General features: G+C 45.5%; 3 protein-coding genes across 4 annotated transcripts in view; 2 read left to right on the top strand and 1 right to left on the bottom strand.

Moving 5' to 3' along the window:
• Window positions 1-4,933: 4,933 nt before the first annotated feature.
• On the bottom strand, window positions 4,934-7,459 carry H2AJ (H2A.J histone). The gene has a single exon (XM_002712652.5). The coding sequence runs from the start codon at window positions 5,450-5,452 to the stop codon at window positions 5,063-5,065; it is 390 nt and encodes a 129-aa protein (XP_002712698.1). The 5' UTR covers window positions 5,453-7,459; the 3' UTR covers window positions 4,934-5,062.
• Window positions 7,460-7,559: 100 nt separating this feature from the next.
• On the top strand, window positions 7,560-15,120 carry H4C16 (H4 histone 16). Its single transcript, XM_070049439.1, has one exon. The coding sequence runs from the start codon at window positions 9,527-9,529 to the stop codon at window positions 9,836-9,838; it is 312 nt and encodes a 103-aa protein (XP_069905540.1). The 5' UTR covers window positions 7,560-9,526; the 3' UTR covers window positions 9,839-15,120.
• GUCY2C (guanylate cyclase 2C) overlaps window positions 10,505-22,940 on the top strand; it is a 118,844-nt gene continuing 106,408 nt past the window's right edge. Inside the window, exon 1 of one of the 2 annotated variants that reach the window (XM_051850284.2) lies at window positions 10,505-10,592. The gene's annotated coding sequence lies outside the window, so the exon portion shown is untranslated. Of the gene's footprint in view, window positions 10,593-15,841; window positions 18,392-22,940 lie in introns of those variants that run through there. The other variant, XM_070049419.1, reaches the window with a different exon arrangement.

Here is a 22,940-nt window from a genome sequence, read left to right as displayed (position 1 = left end):
TGGAGCAGCCGGGACAAGAACCAGCACTCCAATGGAATACCAACAATTCAGGCTGGGGCTTAACCGCTGTGCAACAACTCCCATCCTGTTTTTGACTTTTTGAAAGGATGTTTTTGGCCAATGCTGCGGCTCACTTGGCTAATCCTCTGCCTATGGCGCCGGCACCCCGGGTTCTAGTCCTGGTTGGGGCGCTGGATTCTGTCCTGGTTGCTCCTCTTCTAGGCCAGCTCTCTGTTGTGGCCCAGGAAGGCAGTGGAGGATGGCCCAACTACTTGGGCCTTGCACCCACATGGGAGACCAAAAGGAAGCACCTGGCTTCTGGCTTTGGATCAGTGCAACGCGCCAGCTGTACTGGCCATTTGAGGAGTGAACCAACGTAAGGAAGACCTTTCTCTCTGTCTCTCTCTCTCTCACTGTCTAACTCCTCCTGGGGAAAAAAAAAAAAAAAAAGAAAGACAGCATGTTTTTGCTGTCACCATACACACCTCGAATTATTATTGTATGTGCAATGTGTAGTGAAAAATGCATACATATTCTGGTTCCATTAGTAAAGTTAACCAGGTGATTAGCATTCCTGGGTGTGGACAAAAAGCAATAGCCTTTAAAAACTATTTTCTGTTCATAAGATACAGTACAGTTCAGTCTACTTCAAAAAGTTTGTGGAAAATGGAATTAAAAGATGAGTTTATTTTGGTCCATTTTTGAAATTCATGCATAGAAAGAAAACTAGGGAGCATCAAGGAGTACAGAGATCCAAACTGTGGGAGAAAAATCTCTATCCCCTGACACTTTCTTTCCTGGTGTCCTTCCAGCTATGTCTTTTCATGTCCTTGGTAGCCCCTCTTCCTCTGCCAACTAATTAAAGCTCATAGATCCCCGAATTCCGTCAGCTATGGCTAATTTTTACATGTTTAGCCACACATTATCCATGTGTGGTTTTATCCAATGTTCCCATTTTTAGTCCTAACACATTTCTAAATTCTCAGCTGCAGCCAATGTCTTTTGACCCACATGCCTTTGTGCATGCTGCCTCTCAGGCTCACTGACACCTAGACCTACATCGTCTGTCACTCTGCCCGCCACCCAGAGCTCCAAGCAGGTGAGTGACACAGGAATCCCAATTCTCCACACCCCAAGCATCTCATTACATACTGTGACATTCTCATCTTTTTTGGTATGTGCTTCCACCATAGAGTACAATTCTTGACACCATAGAGAGTACAATTCTTGGCTACCAATCACAGCTGTAACATATAATATTGCTCAATAAATCCTAAACAAACAGGTTCTATTTTTAATCTGTGTGTACCAAGCCATTAGTTCCAAACTAGGTTGTCTTCAGGGGGGGAAATTAAATTACAAATGTCCTGTAATGAGTACACATCCACTAGACTTGCTTTTATGCTATCACAAGTCACAGGATTGATAGATTGCCATGTTTACCTATTTCAATAGGATCCATAACTACTGCTCCTCACTCTACATGCAGCTTCTTATAGAAACAATAGCTGAAAACATATATGGTGACAGAATACATATTTGTCTCACCGAACCCTCCCCAAAACCTGCTGAACAATTATTGTGCCCATTTTATAGGTTTAAGGAGGTTGAGTCATATTTCCAAAATCAGATAACCAGTAAGGAACAGAGTGGATTTGAACCTAAATCTCGTACCAGAGAACATGAGTTTGTAAACACCATCATATTCAAGGGTATTTCAAAAAGTTCATGGCAAAATGGAATGTTTATTCTGTTGCAAAAAAATTAAAATAATATATATGAGGGATCTTCAAAAACTTTATGGAAAACGTATATCATGAATAAACTATACACATGGATTTCAGGATTTTTCTACACTAAAAATAAATGTATCTTTCATCCCATTTTCCATGACCTGTTTGATGTACACTTGTTCGATCTCACTGTTTGGGACTTTGTGAAGAGCTTGCATCTAGTGTGCCCGTCATCACCAATTATAAGGCCAGACTAAACCTTTTCATTTTAGGCAGACAGAACTAAACAGACCAGTTCTCAGGGACACAAAGGCAAGACTGGCTGTGCAGGAAAAACAAAGATCAAACAAATCCTGGCCAAGTCACAGCCTGCCACACTGAAGGGCTTATCTCTGTAGGAAAGAGCATGTGTATAAATAAATCTATGGATCACAAATCCATTAAAAACCTGTGTTCAGTTCCACCAGTTTTTGTCCTAAGTCTTCTTCCATATGCTCTCTTGACCTTTTAAACAAACATTACTACATTTATCAAGGGTCACAAGCTGAACTGATTTTGCAGGAGATACACCTTTTTAACAGCTAACAAATTTTTCAAGTAGAACAAGCAAACAGAGACTCCTAGGGGCCAGTGTTATGGCACAGCAGGTTAAATTGCTGCCTAGAACTCTGGCATCCCACATTGGAGTGCCAATTCTAATCCAGTTTCCTGCTAATGCTCCTGAGAAGGCAGCAGATGGCCCAGGCACTTGGATATTTTGCTGGCCACGTGGGAGACCGGGATTGAGTTCTCGCTATTTGGCTTTGAGCTGGCCTAGTCCCAGCTGTTGTGGCCATTTGAGGAGTGAACCAGATGAAAGACCTTTCTCTCTTTTTGTAGCTCTGCCTTTCAAATAAATAAGTAATAATTTAAAAACAAAAACAACTCTTCCCTTCAAAATGGAAATAGTAAGACACTGAATTGAACTTTGAGACAGGAAAAACCTTTGAGGAGATCCAAGAACCCTAGGGTAGTATGGTGCAAGTAGGGTGAGGATGAGGGTGGTTACTATACTGAGCATCCCGCCTGTCTTGCTTTTCAGGTAAGAGAGTTAGATAGGCTCTTGTGAATCTTCAAAGGGAAAGGCCAAAGTGGTTTCTTCTTGCCCATCACTATTTTGGTAATAATCTCTGATTCCTCCTATCTTTATATTAGACTCACATGTCAAAACCAGCACTTAATACAGATAAACAGATGTCTCTTGATATGTGTAAAGGATTGGTTCCAGGACCCCTGCCCCACCCCAAACCAAAATCTGCAAATGCTCAAGTCCTCTTAATCTACACACATCTTCCCATACACTTTAAAACATCTCTAGATTTCTTATAATATCTAATATAATGCAAATAGTTATAATATTTAGGGACCGATGACAAGAAAACATCTGTCCGTGGTCAGTACAATCACAATTCTTTCCAGTATGTTTGACCCACAGTTGCTTGAATCTGCAGATGCAGAACCCAGGGCTAACCAACTGTTATGTATTTTCTTTTCTCCACTGCCCCCAAGTGGTAACAAGAGAACTAAGTCTAACAATTGGATTTTTTTTTAAATGTGATTAGTTATGATTACTCATAATGGTAAGCCTAGTCCCCTAGATGAAATGGCACTTCTTTGAGTGCCTAATAACCAGCACATGGTAAATGGACAACCTCAATCCCCCAAACAGGTACTTGACTATTTTACACATGTGGAAGCCTTCTGAAGAGAGTGGTAGGCAGTGGGTGACTAGCTGCACCTCCTGTACCTGCTGGTGGTACTGTTGGGGTCTGTCCTCAGGAATTAGGAGACACTGGTCTACCTTCTAACAGAGCCTTGTGTGCCCTGACCCTTGCACAACTCAAAGATGACGCAGAAGTAATCCTTACATTCAGCCCACAATAAACAGGCAGACACAGCCCTAAGGAAACCTGATCTCCGATATCAACCTATTTATTGTCAGTCTTCAAGCACCAAGAAAAAGTGAGCTCCCAGGAGAGTAGAAATGTAGTTCCCAGCTGCACTCCCATCACTTAGCACACACTACAGCCCAGATGTTCAATAAATACTGGGGGTGAAATAAAGTCCAGGGGGAAAACAAGCCACCACTACTAAGGAAGAAGACAGATGTTCCCCCTCTCCCAGCCCTCCAAGACTTCAGCTCTCACAAGAAAGATGAAGCCAAGGATGAGGAACCCTTACTGAGGGCTTTTTCGTGGACGCCCTGGGCCAGGCTGAAGCTTACTGAGGTTGACAGGGAAGGGTCAAGACAAGGGCAGAGCAGGATCAGCAGTGGATTTCCGATCAGAAACGCGTTTCTCCCTGCACTGAACTCATCCCCCTTTCCTTTCCTCACATGTATCAAAGCATCACTGTGTCATTAAGGCAACTCCTACAGGCAGGACTGGAGTGAGGTTACGACTTCAGTCTAGTGTAAGCACATAAGGGATTAAGAACAATCTGTGGAAGCAAAGTTTGTTTTGCTGCTTGCTATAAAGCAAACTCGAACCAGTTTCCACAGGAGGAGATGATGAAGGCAAAACCATTTTGAAGCCAGAAATGAGAAAATCGGCTTAAGAGCTCATAAACATATGTAATTCATGACTAAAGGCGCTGCACTGTTACGCAACGTGTCAGGGGAGTGAATTTCCAACCTCATGACTCACGCTTCTGCATTTCACATGTTACTGGACGCTGCTTTCATGTGAAAGTAGCAATAAAAGCGCACCATAAACATACCAGACAGCCAAAAACCGTGAAACCACCACAGCTCGTGGGGGAAGAATCTCTCTAAACTGATACCGCCCCGTCCAGGGCCAGCCTCCAACGGGAAGTTACTCCATCTTTTGAAAAGTATGGCCTAGCTCAGGCCCCAGGAGGTGGTTCTCCGCCTAGAACTTGGTTCTGGTTTACTACAGACAGGGCAGGGGAGCCAAGGCCCTGGGAAGACGCTCCAGGGTAGGCCGCGCCGCACCTACTCGGCCTCTGCTCTCGGCCCGCGGGCCAGGGGGGGCTCCCCACCCTGCCCACCTCCAGGCCGCCCTCCTCTCCCCGTAACGCCCCCGGGTGGCCTGCGGGGCAGGGCGGTTCGTGGGCGGCTCAGATGGATCCAGCAGTGCCGTCTGCCCGCCCCTCCCCCGGGGTCATCCACCAGTTCCCGGCGACTACACAGCTCTCTCGACTACACGATTTTCACCGACTTTATTGGCTCCGGACCCCCCTGACATCCAGCACAGTCAAGAGTACTGCGGGACGGCGACGAAGAGAGGCTTGGCGGGGGGAAGCCGGCTCCCTTTTCGGCGGCGCCAGGGTCACTTGCTCTTGGCCTTCTGACTCTCCGTCTTCTTGGGCAGCAGCACGGCCTGGATGTTGGGCAGGACGCCGCCCTGCGCGATGGTCACTTTCCCCAGCAGCTTGTTCAGCTCCTCGTCGTTGCGGATGGCCAGCTGCAGGTGGCGGGGGATGATCCGCGTCTTCTTGTTGTCGCGCGCGGCGTTGCCGGCCAGCTCCAGGATCTCGGCCGTCAGGTACTCCAGGACCGCAGCCAGGTACACGGGCGCCCCCGCGCCGACCCGCTCCGCGTAGTTACCTTTGCGCAGCAGTCTGTGCACTCGGCCCACCGGGAACTGCAGGCCCGCGCGGGAGGAGCGGGACTTGGCCTTGGCCCGCACTTTGCCGCCCTGCTTTCCACGACCGGACATGTTCACCTCTAACCTCAAACGCCAGCCAGGCCGGAAAAAAGCAAAAAGAAAAAAAGCCAAACAACCAACCGAGTCCGGTCCGCGAATGAAGCGAACCCTACCGGAACTGCCTACAAACTCTTTGCGGCCACTAGGTAGCGCCTTCCCATTGGGCGCCGCAACATCCGCGGCTCCAGTGGTCAATGATAGGCAGGCTCCGCTCCCAACCAGCGGGATTGCAGAGGGACGGCCTGCTGCAGCTGTGTCCAATCAAAAGAGCAAACGCCTAGTCCTCATTTACATAGCCGCCCATATGAATACTCAGGGGGGCCGAGTGCTCCGCTTTAGGAAACCAGGTGAATATAGCAGATGTTGATGTTTCTGTGTCCGCGCTCGCTCCCAGAGAAATAAACTCCTAAGAAATAAAGAAACGTGGTTGGAAACAGTCCAAGTCTGGAGGCAGAGCTGCTCTGTGCACAAGTACGAAGCGCTGGAGCCAGAGGTGCCCCCGCTGAGGCACACGTGTGCCAGAGGTTGCTGTGCTTTCGCTGGGAGGCCTTTTTTTTTTTTTTTTTTTTTTTTTCTGGAGTGCGGCGTCCTAGCCAAGTGGTTGCTGACTCCAGAGCCCGCGGTTCTGAGCAAAGCCGCTCACCAAGCAAAATCCTGCCTTGTGCCTTTATACCAGCTCCGTGCAGTGCTGGGGGTGCGGATGGGGGGCTGGCTCCCACAGAGGCCTCCTTGGTGCTGGGCCATCGGAGCTGTGCTGAGTAGACCAGATGACACTGCTGTGCCCACAAAGTTGCAGCTTTTGGGCTGCGAGTCGTTCAGTTCTAAGGGCTTTGGAACAGGAGTGGCAGACCGGGTGAGAATTCCATCTCCTGAAGGAGAGAACAGGGTCGCTTCGCTGAAACCTGCTCTCTCTTGTCTTCGAGGTTGTGGACCTGGGTTACTGGGTCGGACGGCTTGGCTTTGGCCGGCTCTGTGTAAGTCACAGCATCGCGGGTCACTTCCCCGGGAAGAATCCTTGCAGTTGGCTCCAGAGACTAAAGGAAAAACAGCAGCAGCTTGTTCCTACACACCTGAACTGCAGACCCACAGCCTTTGTTTGTTGTTGTGTTTTTTCTAATTCCTTGAGGTAATTTCGGCGTTCTCCACAGGAACGCTGCTACTTGATGCGATGTTAAGGCACATACATACTAACATAAGCATTTATTTGGGGGCTGGCATTGTGGCCCAGCCATTAGGCCGCTGCTGGTGATGGATGCCAATTTGAATCTCAGCTAGTCCATTTCTGATCTAGCTGCCTAACGGGCCTGGGAAAGCAGCAGATGATGGTCCAAAGGCTTGGGCCCCTGCCTCCCAGGTAGGAGACCAGGATGGAGTTCCAGGCTCCTGGCTTTGATCTGGTCCAGCCCTGGCTCTTGTCAGTTGGAAAGCCAACTCACAAACGAAAGATCTCTTTCTGTCTCTTCCTCTCTCTCTGTTGCTCTTTCAAATAAATAAATCTTTTTTAAAAAAGTATTTTTGTGTGAATTTTAGTATCCATTTAAGTTAAAAACAAAACCTCTTGCTGCCCTATTAACCATTTGATCTCTCTGAAATAGTTTTCAAGTACTCTTCTCTGTTCTTACATCCTCGCACAATGATTGCCCCAGTAGTGGTGATTTAATAAATGTCTCTGAGGCTGAGAAGCAGCCTGTTTTGGTTAAGATGGTCATCCTGGCGCCAGACTGCTTCCATCCAAATCCTGGCTTTTGTTAGTAAAATGGTGCCGTCTTATCTGTGGCACCATCTATGCCTGGGACACCCTCCTAGGCTCTGGCTCCCACCTCCATTGCTACAAGCCAGGTGACCAATGGCCCAACCACAGGTGTCAGCTCCACCCCAGCCCTAATGGGATTCACTGCTCCTACTTCCCTGGCCCCTAGAAAAGGTATAACAGGGCCTGCTTCCTGTACACACACTTGTGCTCTCTCTTGATCTCTCTCTCTCCTGATTCCTCTCCCTCTTACTCTCTCCCCCTCTCCCCCAGCCTGTCAGGATTCTCCCACCAGACAATAAAACTTTCCCTTAACTCTGGTGTTTGATGTCTTTTGCGGCGGCCTTACAGCTTTGCTATTTATCAGCTGAATTTGGATAAGTTATTAACTTCCCTACCTATCTCAAAGTGTTGTTTGGAAAATAAAATACATTTGCGAGCATCTAATATCTCTTAAATGTACAGAATAAATGGGCATACAAAACTCTGATGTGGTTTATAACAAGATGTCCCTGGAATGAGTTCTGTAAACTAGCTTAAATTTTTGTCTATATCATGGGAAACTTCTAACAGATTTTGTAAATTACTACTTGGGCCACATTTTTCCTTTTTATTCTTGTAAGCAAAGATTTCTAATTTGAAAAGTTCTGATTTGATATTTTAGAAGAGTAAATATAAAAAATCAGTCAATTTGCAATGATAATTCTCATTTCTTCAAGATCTGATAAGCTTTTCCTCCTTTGAGTCAAGGATTAAAATTATGTAGTAAAGTCTCATTATTCAGGATTTTGTCCAGCCATAACAAGCATTCCAAAGGCTCTTTTAATTCATCTTTTTTTAAAAAAATTTTTGACAGGCAGAGTAGACAGTGAGAAAGAGAGAGACAGAGAGAAAGGTCTTCCTTTGCCATTGGTTCACCCTCCAATGGCCACCGCAGCTGGCACGCTGCAGCCTGCGCACCGCACTGATCCGATGGCAGGAGCCAGGTACTTCTCCTGGTCTCCCATGGGATGCAGGGCCCAAGCACTTGGGCCATCCTCCACTGCCTTCCCGGGCCACAGCAGAGAGCTGGACTGGAAGAGGAACAACCAGGACAGAATCCGGTGCCCTGACAGGGACTAGAACCCGGTGTGCCGGCACCGCAGGCAGAGGGATTAGCCTAGTGAGCCGTGGCGCCGGCCACAAATATTACAAATTCTTACCTTTTCTGCAGGAAAGGCTTATCTTCAAGACTAGGAACACTGAATCCAATTTTCTAACTATTCATTCCTCAAGATATTAATTAAGCACCTGAGAAGCAGTTTTGAATCATCTCCTAAATATCCATGCCTTTTAATGGGAGTCAACCTTTGGTGAGAGTACTGTCTCCTTAAGCAAGACAATTAACCGAAACTTTCGTTTGTATTCAGGATTTCTTTTGAGAAAGGATTAGTGGCCTTTTAACTGATACGTGAGGTATAAATCTCTTTCAAAACCACACTTGTGGCATCCACTTATTTTACAACTTTTAATTTTTAAGTGGAAGATGTGAGAGCCTTGGATCTGATTGGCATAAGAAAAAAATGTACAATAAGTCAGCTACATAGCATAGCAACAGCTGTTTGGTTCAAAAGCAAATACAAGAACTGTGGGTGCTTGCAGGGCAGGAGGGAGGCGAGGCAGCAAAACCTGCAAACTGTACACAAATAGCAGAATGGGAAAAGGAGGCGCCGCGTGGGAGCAGGCCTAGGCTATGCAAAGGTTTTTAATTCTCTCTCTGCAGGGTCACAAAAGAGAAAATCAAAAATGTCCATTCTCCCCTCCAAAGGATCCAGAGTTGAAAAGCTGCAATAAGACCTAATCTGTTGTAAGACGTTGCTAGTTCCTGCCGATTTTTACAGTCATTTAGGAATGGTATTAAGTTACCATTCTTAGGGTAAAAAAAAAACAAGTTTAGCTCTGAAAGAGAGTGGGTAGAGAGGGAGGGAGGGACGTGGGTCCCGGAGGAGCGCGGGCGATCCTAGTTTTTTTTTTTTTTTTTTTTTTGAGAAAGTGTAATTCTATTAACTAATACTGTATAAGCGGTCGAATATACCAGTTTGAATTGTTCTTTAAATTTATCTCCAAAACATCAAAATTTTTTTCCACTCAAGCAAAAAAAGACACCGGGCCACAGCGTGCGAGCTTTCTCAGCTGCAGCGATTGGGAGGAAAGTCTTGGAGGTGGAGATTAGAGATCCGCCCACCGTCTTCCTGTTTTCAAACAGGTCCGCCGCAAGGGGCTATAAGTCCTGCGCCGGCGGCAGCTGCGGCAGATTCTGGCTTCTGCTGGTGGCTGAGGAGAGCTGTAATACGACCATGTCCGGACGCGGCAAAGGCGGCAAAGGCCTGGGCAAGGGCGGCGCCAAGCGCCACCGCAAGGTGCTGCGCGACAACATCCAGGGCATCACCAAGCCCGCCATCCGCCGCCTGGCCCGGCGCGGCGGCGTCAAGCGCATCTCCGGGCTCATCTACGAGGAGACTCGGGGCGTGCTCAAGGTCTTCCTGGAGAACGTGATCCGCGACGCCGTCACCTACACGGAGCACGCCAAGCGCAAGACGGTCACGGCCATGGACGTGGTCTACGCGCTCAAGCGCCAGGGCCGCACGCTCTATGGCTTCGGCGGCTAGGCCGGCCTCGCAGCTGCCGCGGAGTACCCCCAAAGGCCCTTTTTAGGGCCCCCAGCACGTCAAGAAAAGAGCTGCGAACACGCTGTTGGCGTGCCGTGCGGGCGCCTTTTGGCAGATACGACAGAATGGGGTGGCTACTGCCGCGGGAGGGGCCCGGAGGGTGGACCCAGAGCAGTGGAGCCTCAGGTGGGCGGCAGTGGATGCACGGGCCGTCTTTTGTCTTACCTGGTAACTAGAACTCCGGGGACCCTGGCTTCATACCGTTCTGATGTTCGAATTTTGGAAGGCCAGGGTTCCCGGCTTTGGCTCAGCCCTGGCTATTTATTGAAGGCATTTGAATTTGGCGGGTGGGGCTCTGCCGACCAAATTAAGTAAACTGGGCTACGGGGCTACGAAGTTGGCCGTACACTGAGGTTTTAGTCTTCAGCGTGGCCATTGGCTTCTGATCGTGCGGCTCAAGATGTCTGCGTGTATGTATATAATGGCTCCTATGCAAATCTAGGCTAGCGGTGTTCCGCCTCCTATTGGAGGAGACTGTACGCGGCGGGACGCAGCGTCCAATGGGAAAGCGCCTCCGCTAGCCGCCGCGATTTGGAGTCGCGGAGCGGCTAGCTCTGGAGCCTGACGGGTCCGAGCGTGTGGGGTCTTCGCTGCCGTTTTGAGTGGCAGGAGGCCAAGCTCAGAAGCTGAAAGCAAGGCGGCAAAGCGTGGGCGAAATAAAAGCCGGGCCAAAGCTCTCGGACTTCGGTTCCCGGTGAGCTAAGCGCATAGTTATCTACGCTGAGCGGCTGGGCGTCCGGCCCTCAAGAGAGGCTGGATCTTCTCGACCCGCAGCTGGCCAAGCTGCCCGCCGTCCAGGCCCGTGCTCAGGGGACGCTCCCTAGTGGCCCTGTCGGCTTCCGAGCGCAGGTCCCGCGGGGCTCCAGGGAGATGAGCGGCAGGCTGGGTACTGATAAGCGAGGTGGAGATGCGGGCCGGAGAGCTGTGAGGCGCGCTGCTTTGGGGGCTGCGGGGTGACCCTCGGCACCCGTGAAACGGGGCCTGCTGAGCGCGCCTTTTGTCTCACGGTGGCGGCTGTGACTTGGGCACTCACCCTTGCGCTGGCCGGCAGGGGCCGCCCGGGAGGCGAGGCCGAAGTCGGTGCTTTGGTCTCGCCCTCCCAGCTCTTGGCCGCCTGACGTCTCAGCACAGGTATGCAACGTGTGGATTTACTTTTTTTTTTTTTTTTTTTTTAATTTATTTGAAAGGCAGAGTTATAAAGAGAAATCTTCCATCCACAAGTGGCTGCAAACAGCCAGAAACTCCTTCCAGGTCTTCCACGAGGGTACAGGGACCCAAGCACTAGGCCATCTTCCGCTGCTTTTCCAGGAGCATTAGCAGGGAGCTGGATCGTAAAGGGAAGCAACCGGACTAGAACTGGTGCTCATATGGGATGCCAGGGTCTCAGCAGATGAACCCCTTGCTCCACCAGCCCGAACTGGGTTTAAAATTGAATTCCTATTTTCCATGAACGTTGTGAAGTACCCTGGTTTATGAGGGAATTGGGGAGGGGCTTGGAACCCTAAAATGCATTGTGATCCTTGCAGCCTTCAGGAACCCCCAGCTCTGGCTTTTCTGAACGTGGAGTCTCCGGGCGTCCTGAGGGTGGTGGGCCAGGTGGCACTGGGCAGTGTGCCTGCCCCAGGACTGTAGGGTTGTATATTGGCATATATGTCTGTTTGGAAGACCAGGCTGGTTCTTTGCCATCGCACGTTCTGTAGTCCGGGTTCCCTCAGCCATGGCCTGGCATTGCACCAGTCCCTGTTAGCACATGCAGTATCGAATGCTTCTTTCATTCTTCAAGCTCCACTTTCCTTAATATAAGTGCACATTTTAATTACTTAAAAGAAATAGCTGGGTATACTTAACCACCCTTAGTATTTGAGAGACTGAGTGAATTTGGGAAGATAAATAATTGATTAAATAATTGGTTAGATAATATCTATTTAATGCTTGACTTAACATGAATCAAATTATTGAGGATGAAAGGTTAGGACCCCGGGGAGGATGGAGATATTTATATGACAATCCAAAAATTATCTACTTGTATGTATTTAATTTACCTAGAATTGTTTTGATTTTTTGGTAGTGTCCTCAATTCTTTGTACCTGCCTAATAGAAGTTAATATTCCCTTATAGCATAGGTATATTTTGTTCTTGTTTTATGTCCCCTATGAGCCTAGGAAATCTTTGTTTTTGTGTTTGACTATGATAGCATTTACAAAATGTTTTAAAAGTGTGAAGCCAGAAATAAGAAAGAAGTACAAGTATTTAAAAGAACAAAGCATGGGGCCTGCGCTGTGGCTCACTTGGTTAATCCTCTGCCTGTGGCGCTGACATCCCATATGGGGTGCCGGGTTCTAGTCCCGGTGCTCCTCTTCCAGTCCAGCTCTCTGCTGTGGCCCGGGAAGGCAGTGGAGGATGGCTCAAGTGCTTGGACCCCTGCACCCTCATGGGAGACCAGGAAGAAGCACCTGGCTCCTGGCTTCGGATGGGCGCAACGCCAGCCGTGGCAGCCACTTGGGGAATGAACCAACAGAAGGAAGACCTTTCTGTCTCTCTCTTTCACTGTCTGACTCTGTCAAATAAAAAAAAATGAAAAAAAAAAAGCATATGTATATATAATATATGTGTATATACATACACATTTTCTTTTGGAGTAGTCAGGAATGGCATACTACGTATTATGAATTAGGACTCTAACCTAGTCTCTAATAGTGGAAATTGAGAAGTGGTGCTGGGGACACTGGAAAAGACTATATCATGACTCTTTAGGATTTGGAATTCCATCTGAAATAATTTATAATTTTCCTTTTAAAGATTTTATTTATTTATTTGAGAGGTAGAGTTACAGACAGAGAGAGAGAGAGGTCTTCCATTAGCTGGTTCACTCCCCAGATGGCCGCAACGGCTGGAGCTGCGCCGATCTGAACCCAGGAGCCAGGAGCTTCTTCCAGGTCTCCCACATGGGTGCAGGGGCCCAAGCACCTGGGCCATAGCAGAGAACTGGATCGGAAGTAGAGCAGCTGGTCCTGAACCAGCACTCATATGGGATGCCAGCACTTCAGGCGAGGGCATTAACCTGCTGCACCACAGTGCCGGCCCCCCAATCTCTTTCTAAAGACTAACTCACTAAATTAAGGGAGGGTTGCATGGGTCAAGGTGGCCTCATAGGACCTCAGATCACAAGACTCAGAGTTCACTCACCATTACCCTGTATGGATAACATTTTACTGCTAGGCTCTGTCTTGAAATGTTTTATATGCATCCTAGGCCTTGATCAAACAAAATAACAGCCATCTACACAGAGGCCCCAGACAGACTGGAACCCACCCTGCCATCACAGCCCTGCCTGAAGAACAGGCTGGCCATCCTATCACAAACCAACAAAAGGAATGCTACACCACTGTGGACCAACCAGAGACTTAACACACAAGTTGACTGCACACCTCTCGACCCAACTTAAATCTGTAACAGTCCTTAGTCAATGCCTCAGGGAGCTCAGCAGCTACCCAACTCTGTTCTGTGCAAATAAATACCCACTGTCTTCCACCCAGTGTGAGGGACTGACTCTCAGGTGAATGAACCCAGGTTTGGGTCTGTATCAATAGGAATGGTGTGGTCTATCCTCACCTCCATCTTTATAATTATTGACATTTTTGTCAATATCACAAACTACTCAAATTCAAATGAAAGTATTTAGAAGCCCGAAATATCTATTTCACCTTGCCTCTTCCTAGCATGATCTAAGCTTCCTTTTTCTAGGTTTCTTTGAATAATTCAGCTGAGATTAAATCTGATTCTCCTACATAATTTAAACACAGATACGTCTGACTGGACTTGTGAACCTATCTACTTCCAGTCTGAGAAGCTGTATTCCCATGAACAAGGAACACAAAATCCATCTGTCAAAGCTGAGATAATATGAAACTCTTAGCCATATTTTTTTAAAGATTTATTTATTTATTTGGAAGGCAGAGCAACAGAGAGAGAGGAAGAGATCTTTTCTCACTCCCCAAATGGTTACAACACCCAGTGTGGACCTGGCCAAAGTCAGTAGCCAGAAACTTCATCTTCCATGTGAATGCTGGGTACTTAGGTAATCTTTTACTGCCCTCCCCCATATATTAGCATGGAGCTGGATCAGAAGCCAAGGAGCAAAGAAGCTGGGACTCAACTGGCACTGTGACATGGGATGCCAGCTTTGCAAGCAGAAGCTTAACCCACTGTGCAACAACATTGGCTCCTAGCTCTATTTTTAAGATCCTCATAATGAAAAATATTGATATATGACAGGAAATGTATAATGCTAGGTCATAACTTGAATTTTCAATATATATAAAAAACATTAGATATATTTCCCTTTTAGAAATCTGCTATGGGGAAAGAGTCTGAGATATAAATAAATTAATAAAATTTCCACAAAATACTTTTTTTTGCAACAGCAGCATTAAAAAAATTGTTTATGTATTTATTTGAAGGGGAGAGATCAATCAGTTTTCCATCCACTTGCTCACTCTTCAAATGGCCACAATGGCCAGGTCTGGGCCAGGCCGAAGCCAGGAGCCTAGAACTCAATCCAGGTCTCTCATATGGCTAATAGAGGCCCAAATATTTGGACCATCATCCACTGCCTTCCCAGACACATTAGGAGGGAGCTGGATTGGAAGCAGAACAGCCAGGACTCAAACAGGCACACTGATAATGGGATGCTGGCATTGCAGGGGCAGCTTAACTCCCTGTACAACAATCTCCTTATCCTCACCCCATTGCAGCAACATTTAAAAAAGAAAAAGACATGTGGCATAGAAAGCTAAGCCTCTGCCTGCAGTGCCATCATTCCCTGTGGACTCCAGTTTGAGTCCCAGCTGCTCCATTTCCGATCCAGCTTCCTGCTAAATGGGCATGGGAACATAGTGGAGGATGGCCCAAGTACCCACATGGGAGACATGGATGGAGCTCTTGGCTTATGGCTTTGGATTGACCCAGCCCTGGCTGTTGTGGTCATTTGGGGAGTAAACCAGGGGATAGAAGATCTCTGTCTCTCTTTTTCTCTCTGTATCTCTGCCTTTGAAATAAATAAATGAATCTTAGAAACAAAAAGACAATCTGAAGTTCACATTAAGGGAAAGTATTAAGTAAATTATGGTTCATCATAGAATACATCAAGATAAATAACTTATAAAAATTAATAGCCAGATAATTATAATTCTAAGTTAAAAAGGCCATGTGGATAAACAAAAGTTAAAGAAATATAAAACCCAAAGAAAAGCCATATAGAATATTGGGCATATATATATATAGAGAGAGAGAGAGAGAGAGAAATACATAGATATACAGACATCTCTGATCTCAAAAGTATGCATAGGAAAAAATAAAAATTTATCAAATGTGAAGATTTATTTTTTTCTGAATAGTAGTGCTAGTATGATATTTTCTCTTTTAATCATTTTCTTCTAGTTTCCAGTGTTTCTACAATGAGCATAAGTGTCATAAATAGCCTTTTAAAATTACAGTATATTTTACAACATTAAAATTTGTTGTTATTGATTATGACATTAAATGTATTGTTTCAGGACACCTACTAAGCAGGTATCTACCAGTTTTTAAGAGGAGAGAGGCTGTTCTCAACCAGATGAATGGCTAAGTTTGGAGATTGAATAACTCATTTCAGGGCCTGCGTTGTGATGCAGTGAGTTAAGTCACTGCTTGTGTTACTTTCATCCCACACTGGAATGCTGGTTTGAATCCCTGCTGCTCTACTTCCAATCCAGCTCCCTGCTAAGGTTCCTGGGAAAGCATCAGAAAATGGCCCAAGTACTTGGGCCCCTTCTACCTGTGTTGAAGACCAGTTTGGAGCTCCTGACTCCTGGCTTCAGCCTGGGCCACCACACATTTGTGGAGTGAACCAGCAGATTTAAGACCTCTCTCTCTAAATCTTAAAAAAAAAAAAAAAAAAAAAAAAGACACTAGCCACCCATTCCAACACCACCAGCGGTCCTTTGGGATTTGTTATGGACTGAATAGGACTTGGCTTCCCAAATTCATGCAGACATTTGAGTTCCAAAGTCTTATATGCATGGTAATTGGTGCTAATGGTTGATGAATTAGAGTGGAGGCTTGATCCAATAATAGCATCCAAAGGTGCAGGTTCTTGGGAAGTGATTGGATTGGATGAGGTTGCTAGGGTGGAGTCCCATAATTGAAGCATGATAACATCATAAGGAGAGACCACATAGAGGGCAGAAGAGTGCTCACTATGTGGTCAGTTCTCTGCAAGTGTCTACTACTGCCACACTCATCAGGCTGCCTGATCTCAAGCTCTGAACCTCCGAATTGTAGGCCCAAATGAATCTGTTCCTTCCTAAGAAGCTCCTCTCAGGTATTTTAGTTAAAGTAACAAAAAGATGACAGATAAATCCTAAAAGAACAGTGAGTGTATCTCAAGAAAGTAACTTGCCACGGGCTCCTTTATTTAGTCATGACTAGAGACTGACCCCTGGTGGATGGTAGGTCTGCAGTCTAGAGTCTGGAAATAGTGATGAGTCTACCTGATTCAACCTGATTGGAGCTCTCTCATGTGTGTTGTCTCTTTCTGTCTCCCTGTCAAATAAATAAATTCAAAATTAATAAAAATTTTAAAACCATTTTTCTACTTTAGCTATAGGATACTTTAAAAAATTATTTATTTATTTGAAATTCAAAGTTACAGAGAGGAGAGACAAAAAGAGATCTTCCATCTGCTGGTTCACTCTCCAAATGCCTCTATGGGCCAGGCCAAATTCCGGAGTCAGGAGCTTCATCCCAGTTGCCCACACGGGTGCCAGAGACTCAAGCACTTGGGCCATCTTCTACTGCTTTCCCAGGTCATAGCAGAGAGCTGAATTGGAAGTGGAACAGCCAGGACATGAGCCAGTGCCCACAGGGGATGCCAGTGTAGCAAGCAGTAGCTTAACCCACTCTGCCACAACACTGGCCCCTAAAGGATTCTTTTTATTCATACACTTACATGACACTGTTCTTTAATATTATAGCCAATATTTGAATCAAGGTATTTTTATTAGTTTCCAAAACATTGTCTATCATATCTATATAAAGTATTTTTTGAAAGTGTAGTATATGATCATTTTTTAAAACTCTATAAAATGATACATTCTAGAATAAGTGCCCCAGATCTCTTGGTAGTTCATTACCAACTCAATCTTTATTTATTTATTTATTTATTCATTCATTCATTCATTCATTTATTTTGACAGGCAGAGTTAGACAGTGAAAGAGAGAGAGACAGAGAGAAAGGTCTTCCTTTTTCCATTGGTTCACCCCCGAAGTGGCCGCTACGGCCAGTGCATTGTGGCCAGTGCACTGCATTGATCCAAAGCCAGGAGCCAGATGCTTCCTCCTGGTCTCCCATGTGGGTGCATGGCCCAAGGACTTGGGCCATTCTCCACTGCCTTCCCAGGCCACAGCAGAGAGCTGGACTGGAAGAGGAGCAACTGGGACAGAATCCAGTGCCCCGACCAGGACTAGAACCCGCCCGAGTGCCGGCGCCACAGGTGGAGGATTAGCCTAGTGAGCTGTGGCGCCGGCCATCAACTCAGTCTCTTATAAGAACTATTTACCTGTTCTTCAAAATATATTCTGTGGATGTGAGCATTCACATGCCTATGTGGAGTCATATGTACTTCCTTTTGAAATCATACGTATTTTTCTGTGCTTGGCAGATTTTTCTTCTGTGTAACAGTTTTCTACATGGAGTCATAGATGTCTACTACATCCCTTTCAAAGGCTGTATAGTAGTATATTACATAGAAAAAGATGAATTATACATTTTTAATGTCTGACCAAAAACACAGAGGTAATCACTTTAAAAGATTTAATTCTCCCTTAAATGTTCATTGAAGTCTATATTCCAAGCCCTGTGTCAGTTCCTGGGGATGCAGAGGTGATCAGATTTGATCACTGAGGGTTGTGAAGCTGACAGCTTTGGAAACCTGATGAAAGCATACCCATTTTATACAGTAATGAAGTACTACTACAGAAGTTTTGTAAAAACATTTAAACACACATTATTGGGAATGATCTTAATCCATTGTGCCCACTAACTAAACACCATATTCTAGGTACTTTAAAATACCAGTAAGTTATTTAAATGCTATGATATGGAAGGTCAAGGTCAAGGTGCTGGCAGTAACAAGGGCATGATTGCCATTCTTGAGGGATTCATGAATTTTAGGATAGCATAAACATTTAGACCACAGCAGGAAGCATGGAGCCTCCCTGTAATCACACATTGATGTTTTTCTTCACTTAAGGAAGTAGAAAAATACTGTCAGTTACCATTTATTTTTAAAATTTATTTGTTTGACAGGCAGTGACAGAGAGAGGGGCAGAGTCAGAGAGAGAGGTCTTCCATCTGCTGGTCACTCCCCAAATGGCCTCAACAGCTTGGACTGTTCCATGGTTACCAGAAGCCCAGGAAGCTGGCTGAGTCCCACATGAGTGACAGAGGCCCAAGTAAGTAAGCTATCATCCACTGCCTTCCTGAACTCATTAGCAGGGAGCTGATTGGAACCACGGCAGCCAGAGCTCAAACCAGTGTTCAGTATGGAATACCAGCGTCACAAGTGGCAGCTAACCTGCTGTGCTGCAAAGCCAGCCACACTTATTTTTACTGTATTCATATAATTTTTTTATGCTAACTGCATTTATTTATTTATTTATTTATTTTTGACAGGCAGAGTGGATAGTGAGAGAGAGACAGAGAGAAAGGTCTTCCTTTTTGCCGTTGGTTCACCCTCCAATGGCCACCACGGCTGGCGTGCTGCTTCCGGCGCACCGCGCTGATCCGAAGGCAGGAGTCAGGTGCTTCTCCTGGTCTCCCATGGGGTGCAGGGCCCAAGCACTTGGGCCAACCTCCACTGCCTTCCCGGGCCACAGCAGAGAGCTGGCCTGGAAGAGGGGCAACCGGGACAGAATCCGGCGCCCCGACAGGGACTAGAACCCGGTGTGCCAGTGCCGCTAGGTGGAGGATTAGCCTATTGAGCCGCAGCACCAGCAATAATATAATAGTTGTTAAATCCAGTTGATAGGATACCTGTGCTTTTGTTTGAAATGTTTTACAATGAAAGGAAAACAAAGTTCATTCTATTTTTTTATAATTTTAGCAATATACTCATCTTCCATTACTCAGTTCACATATTGCAAAGTATATAACATCATAATTATAGTTTATAGTCAGACACGTCTGAGTTCAAAGACCAACAAAAACACCTGTTATCTGAAAAGTGCATCCTTTTTTCTCTCTGTTCAGTGTTTAGTCTATTGTAACTTTGAAAAGGTTATTAAACCATGATTATACATTGGTAAAATATAGGATGATTATTTACTAAATGCATTTATGGTCGGTGCTGTGGCTCAATAGGCTAATCCTCCACCTAGCAGCGCCGGCACACCGGGTTCTAGTCCCGGTCGGGGCGTCAGATTCTGTCCCGGTTGCCCCTCTTCCAGGCCAGCTCTCTTCTGTGGCCCGGGAAGGCAGTGGAGGATGGCCCAAGTGCTTGGGCCCTGCACCCCATGGGAGACCAGGATAAATACCTGGCTCCTGCCTTCAGATCAGCGCGGTGCGTGGGCTGCAGCGGGCCGGCCGCAGCAACCATTGGAGGGTGAACCAACGGCAAAGGAAGACCTTTCTCTCTCTCTCTCTCACTGTCCACTCTGCCTGTAAAAAAAAAAAAAAAAAAAAAAAAAAATTACATTATGAAAAATTGCCACAGATATTTTCTTTAAAAAATAATAAATTTGATGGGGCTGAAGCTGTGCCTCAGTAGGCTAGGCCTCCACCTTAGGCTCCGGCATCCCATATGAGTGCCAATTCATGTCTCAACTGTTCCTGTTCCGATCCAGCTCTCTGCTATGGCCTGGTAAAGCAGTAGAAGATGGCCCAAGTGCTCAGGCCCTTGCACCTGTGTGGGAAACCTGGAAGAAGCTCCTGGCTTTTGATAGGCCCAGCTCTGGCCATTGCGTCCCCTTGGGGAGTGAAACAGTGGATGGAAGACCTTTCTGTCTCTCCCTCTCTCTGTAACTCTCTCAAATAAATAAATAAGTAAATAAATCTTTAAAAAATAGTAATAAATTTGAACAGCCAGGGCAAATGTAGTGCAACAGCTGAGTCACCACTTGGAAAGCCCAAATTCCATATTGGAGTGTCTGACTTCTAAAATATATCCCCGCAGATAATGATATTTTGCTGAACTTAAATCATAAATAGAATGTTTTGTTTATTGTCACTTATTAGCTATGCTTTTAACAATGTTGGGTCTTTTTTTTCTTTTATTTATGTATTTGAGAGGTAGAGTTACAGACAATGAGAGGGAGAGACAGAGAGAAAGGTCTTCTCTCCATTGGTTCACTCCCCAGATGGCCGCCACGGCCGTAGCTGCACCAATCCGAAGCCAGGAGCCAGGTGCTTCTTCCCAGTCTCCTATGAGGGTGCAAGGGCCCAAGCACTTAGGTCATCTTTCTACTGCTTTCCCAGGCCATAGCAGAGAGATGGATTGGAAGAGGGGCAGCCGGGACCAGAACTGGCGCCCATATGGGATGCTGGTGCTGCAGGCGCAGGATTGACCTACTGTGCCACGGCGCCAGCCCTGAGTCTTTTTTTATACCTATGAATTTGTTTTTAACACTCCTTCATTATTCAACCAATCAATTTAATAGTACACTTCAAAATGGCTTAAATTGCCTTTGAACAAAACTTAATTGTTGTATATATTCTATACTACTTAAGGCTAAGTCACTTAAACATTGACACGTGCAGCAGTGGCATAAAGCCAGCACATCTGTTTGCAGTGTAAATATACTACCAAGTCTTTGTATAGGTACTGTTCCTTCTGATAACAAAAGAATAAAAGAAGTTTCCTGGGCATTACCCAGCCCCAGTTTCTATAGATGTTTGGGGAGTGAACTAGTGAATTGGAAGATCTCTCTCTCTGTCTCTGTTTCTCTCTACATATTTCTCCTTTTACATAAAATAAATAGGTAGATAAATTTGTTAAAAGAAAGGGAATTAAGTATTGACAGGGGAAACAAAGCAAGCCAAAAATACTTATATGTAAATATAAAAAGATCTGAAAGACTCAACTGTTATTGTTACTTTGGGGACAGCAGTAGTATTAATAAAGGAATAAAAGTTATTTTTACATCTTCATCCATAAATGAAAACAGTCACAAACTGTATATTAATATTTAATTTAAAATAACTCAATTTTAAAAATAAGTTTAAATTAACCTAATATTATTCTACTGCATGGAAGATCACACTTCATTTTGCTAACAGGATCTGTGCCTCTCATTTGGTGATTGCCTCCTTCAAGCTATTTCATTTCTTATCCCTAGACACACAAAACTAGTTTAAGGTTTAAAGGCCTCAATATGTAATTACTTTAATAGCATAGTAAGAATTTTTTACTTGACTAAATGAAGCAGTTTTAATTCCATCTCTGTGTTAATATTTATGGGTATATATATGGATATATATATATATATATGGATAATATTTATGGATAGTGGGGCTGGCACTGTGGCGCAGTAGGTTAAGCCTCAACCTGAGCATCTCATTATGGGTGCCAGTTCTAGTCCCAGCTGCTCCTCTTCCAATCCAGCTCTCTGCTATGGCCTGGGAAAGCAGTAGAAGATGGCCTAAGCACTTGGGCCCCTGCACCCACGTGGGAGACCTGGAAGAAGCTCCTGCCTGGCTCCTAGCTTCGGATCGGCCCAGCTCCAGCTGTTGCAGCCATTTGGAGAGTGAACTAGCAGATGGAAGACCTTTCTCTCTGTCTCTCTCTCACTATCTGTAACTCTGCCTCTCAAATAAATCAATAAAATCTTTTTTTTAAATTTTTTTGTTTTTGTTTTTGACAGGCAGAGTGGACAGTGAGAGAGAGAGAGACAGAGAGAAAGGTCTTCCTTTGCCGTTGGTTCACCCTCCAATGGCCGCCGCAGCCGGCACGCTGTGGCCAGCGCACCGCGCTGATCCGAAGGCAGGAGCCAGGTACTTATCCTGGTCTCCCATGGGGTGCAGGGCCCAAGCACTTGGGCCATCCTCCACTGCACTTCCCGGGCCACAGCAGAGAGCTGGCCTGGAAGAGGGGCAACCAGGACAGAATCTGGCGCGCCGACAGGGACTAGAACCCGGTGTGCCAATGCCGCAAGGTGGAGGATTAGCCTAGTGAGCCGCGGCGCCGGCCCCAATAAAATCTTTTTAAAAAATTTAAAAAATTTTTTTAAAATCTTTTTAAAAAATTCTGACAGCATCAGAAGCCATGTGGAAACCCTGAAAATTGTCATTAGTCCTAGGCCAGATCATGACAATAGAATTATTTTAATTTAAGACTTGGGACCTAAGTATGAATCATTACAAGCATCCATTATCTTTTGCATACAGCCATTGGTGGAAAATCAGGTAATGATTGGCAATTTGAATTCATGACAATAAGAATGGTACTTTTTTTTTTTATGGGATATGTATTCTTTAGAATACTATACCGCAGTAAGAAACAACGAAATCCAGTCATTTGCAACAAAATGGAGGAATCTGGAACACATCATGCTGAGTGAAGTAAGCCAGTCCCAAAGGGACAAATACCATATGTTCTCCCTGATCGGTGACAACTGACTGAACACCAAAAAGGAAACCTCCTGAAGTGAAATGGACACTATGAGAAACGGTGACTTGATCAGCATAGCCCTGACTGTTAATGAACAACTTAATACATTATCCCTCTTAGTAGTTTTTTTTGTCTGTTCTACTTAATATGACTGGTTTAATTCTGTAATTATCACACAGTTATTCTTAAGTGTTGAAAATTAACTGAAATGTGATCCCTGTTAAACATAAGAGTGGGAATAAGAGAGGGAAGAGATGTACAATTTGGGACATGCTCAAGCTGACTTGCCCCAAATGGTAGAGTTAGAAACATACCAGGGGACTCCAATTTAATCCCATCAAGGTGGCATGTACCAATGCCATCTCACTAGTCCAAGTGATCAATTTCAGTTCACAATT

The sequence above is a fragment of the Oryctolagus cuniculus genome, chromosome 9 (assembly GCF_964237555.1).
Source record: "Oryctolagus cuniculus chromosome 9, mOryCun1.1, whole genome shotgun sequence".
Lineage (NCBI taxonomy): Eukaryota > Metazoa > Chordata > Mammalia > Lagomorpha > Leporidae > Oryctolagus > Oryctolagus cuniculus.
The sequence above is the reverse complement of the archived record's forward strand: the minus strand, read 5'-3'. Positions and strand labels throughout refer to the sequence as shown.

Excerpts from the sequence above, each read along its gene's own strand:
- H2AJ (XM_002712652.5), bottom strand. The coding sequence starts at position 5,452 with ATGTCCGGTCGTGGAAAGCAGGGCGGCAAAGTGCGGGCCAAGGCCAAG.
- H4C16 (XM_070049439.1), top strand. The coding sequence starts at position 9,527 with ATGTCCGGACGCGGCAAAGGCGGCAAAGGCCTGGGCAAGGGCGGCGCC.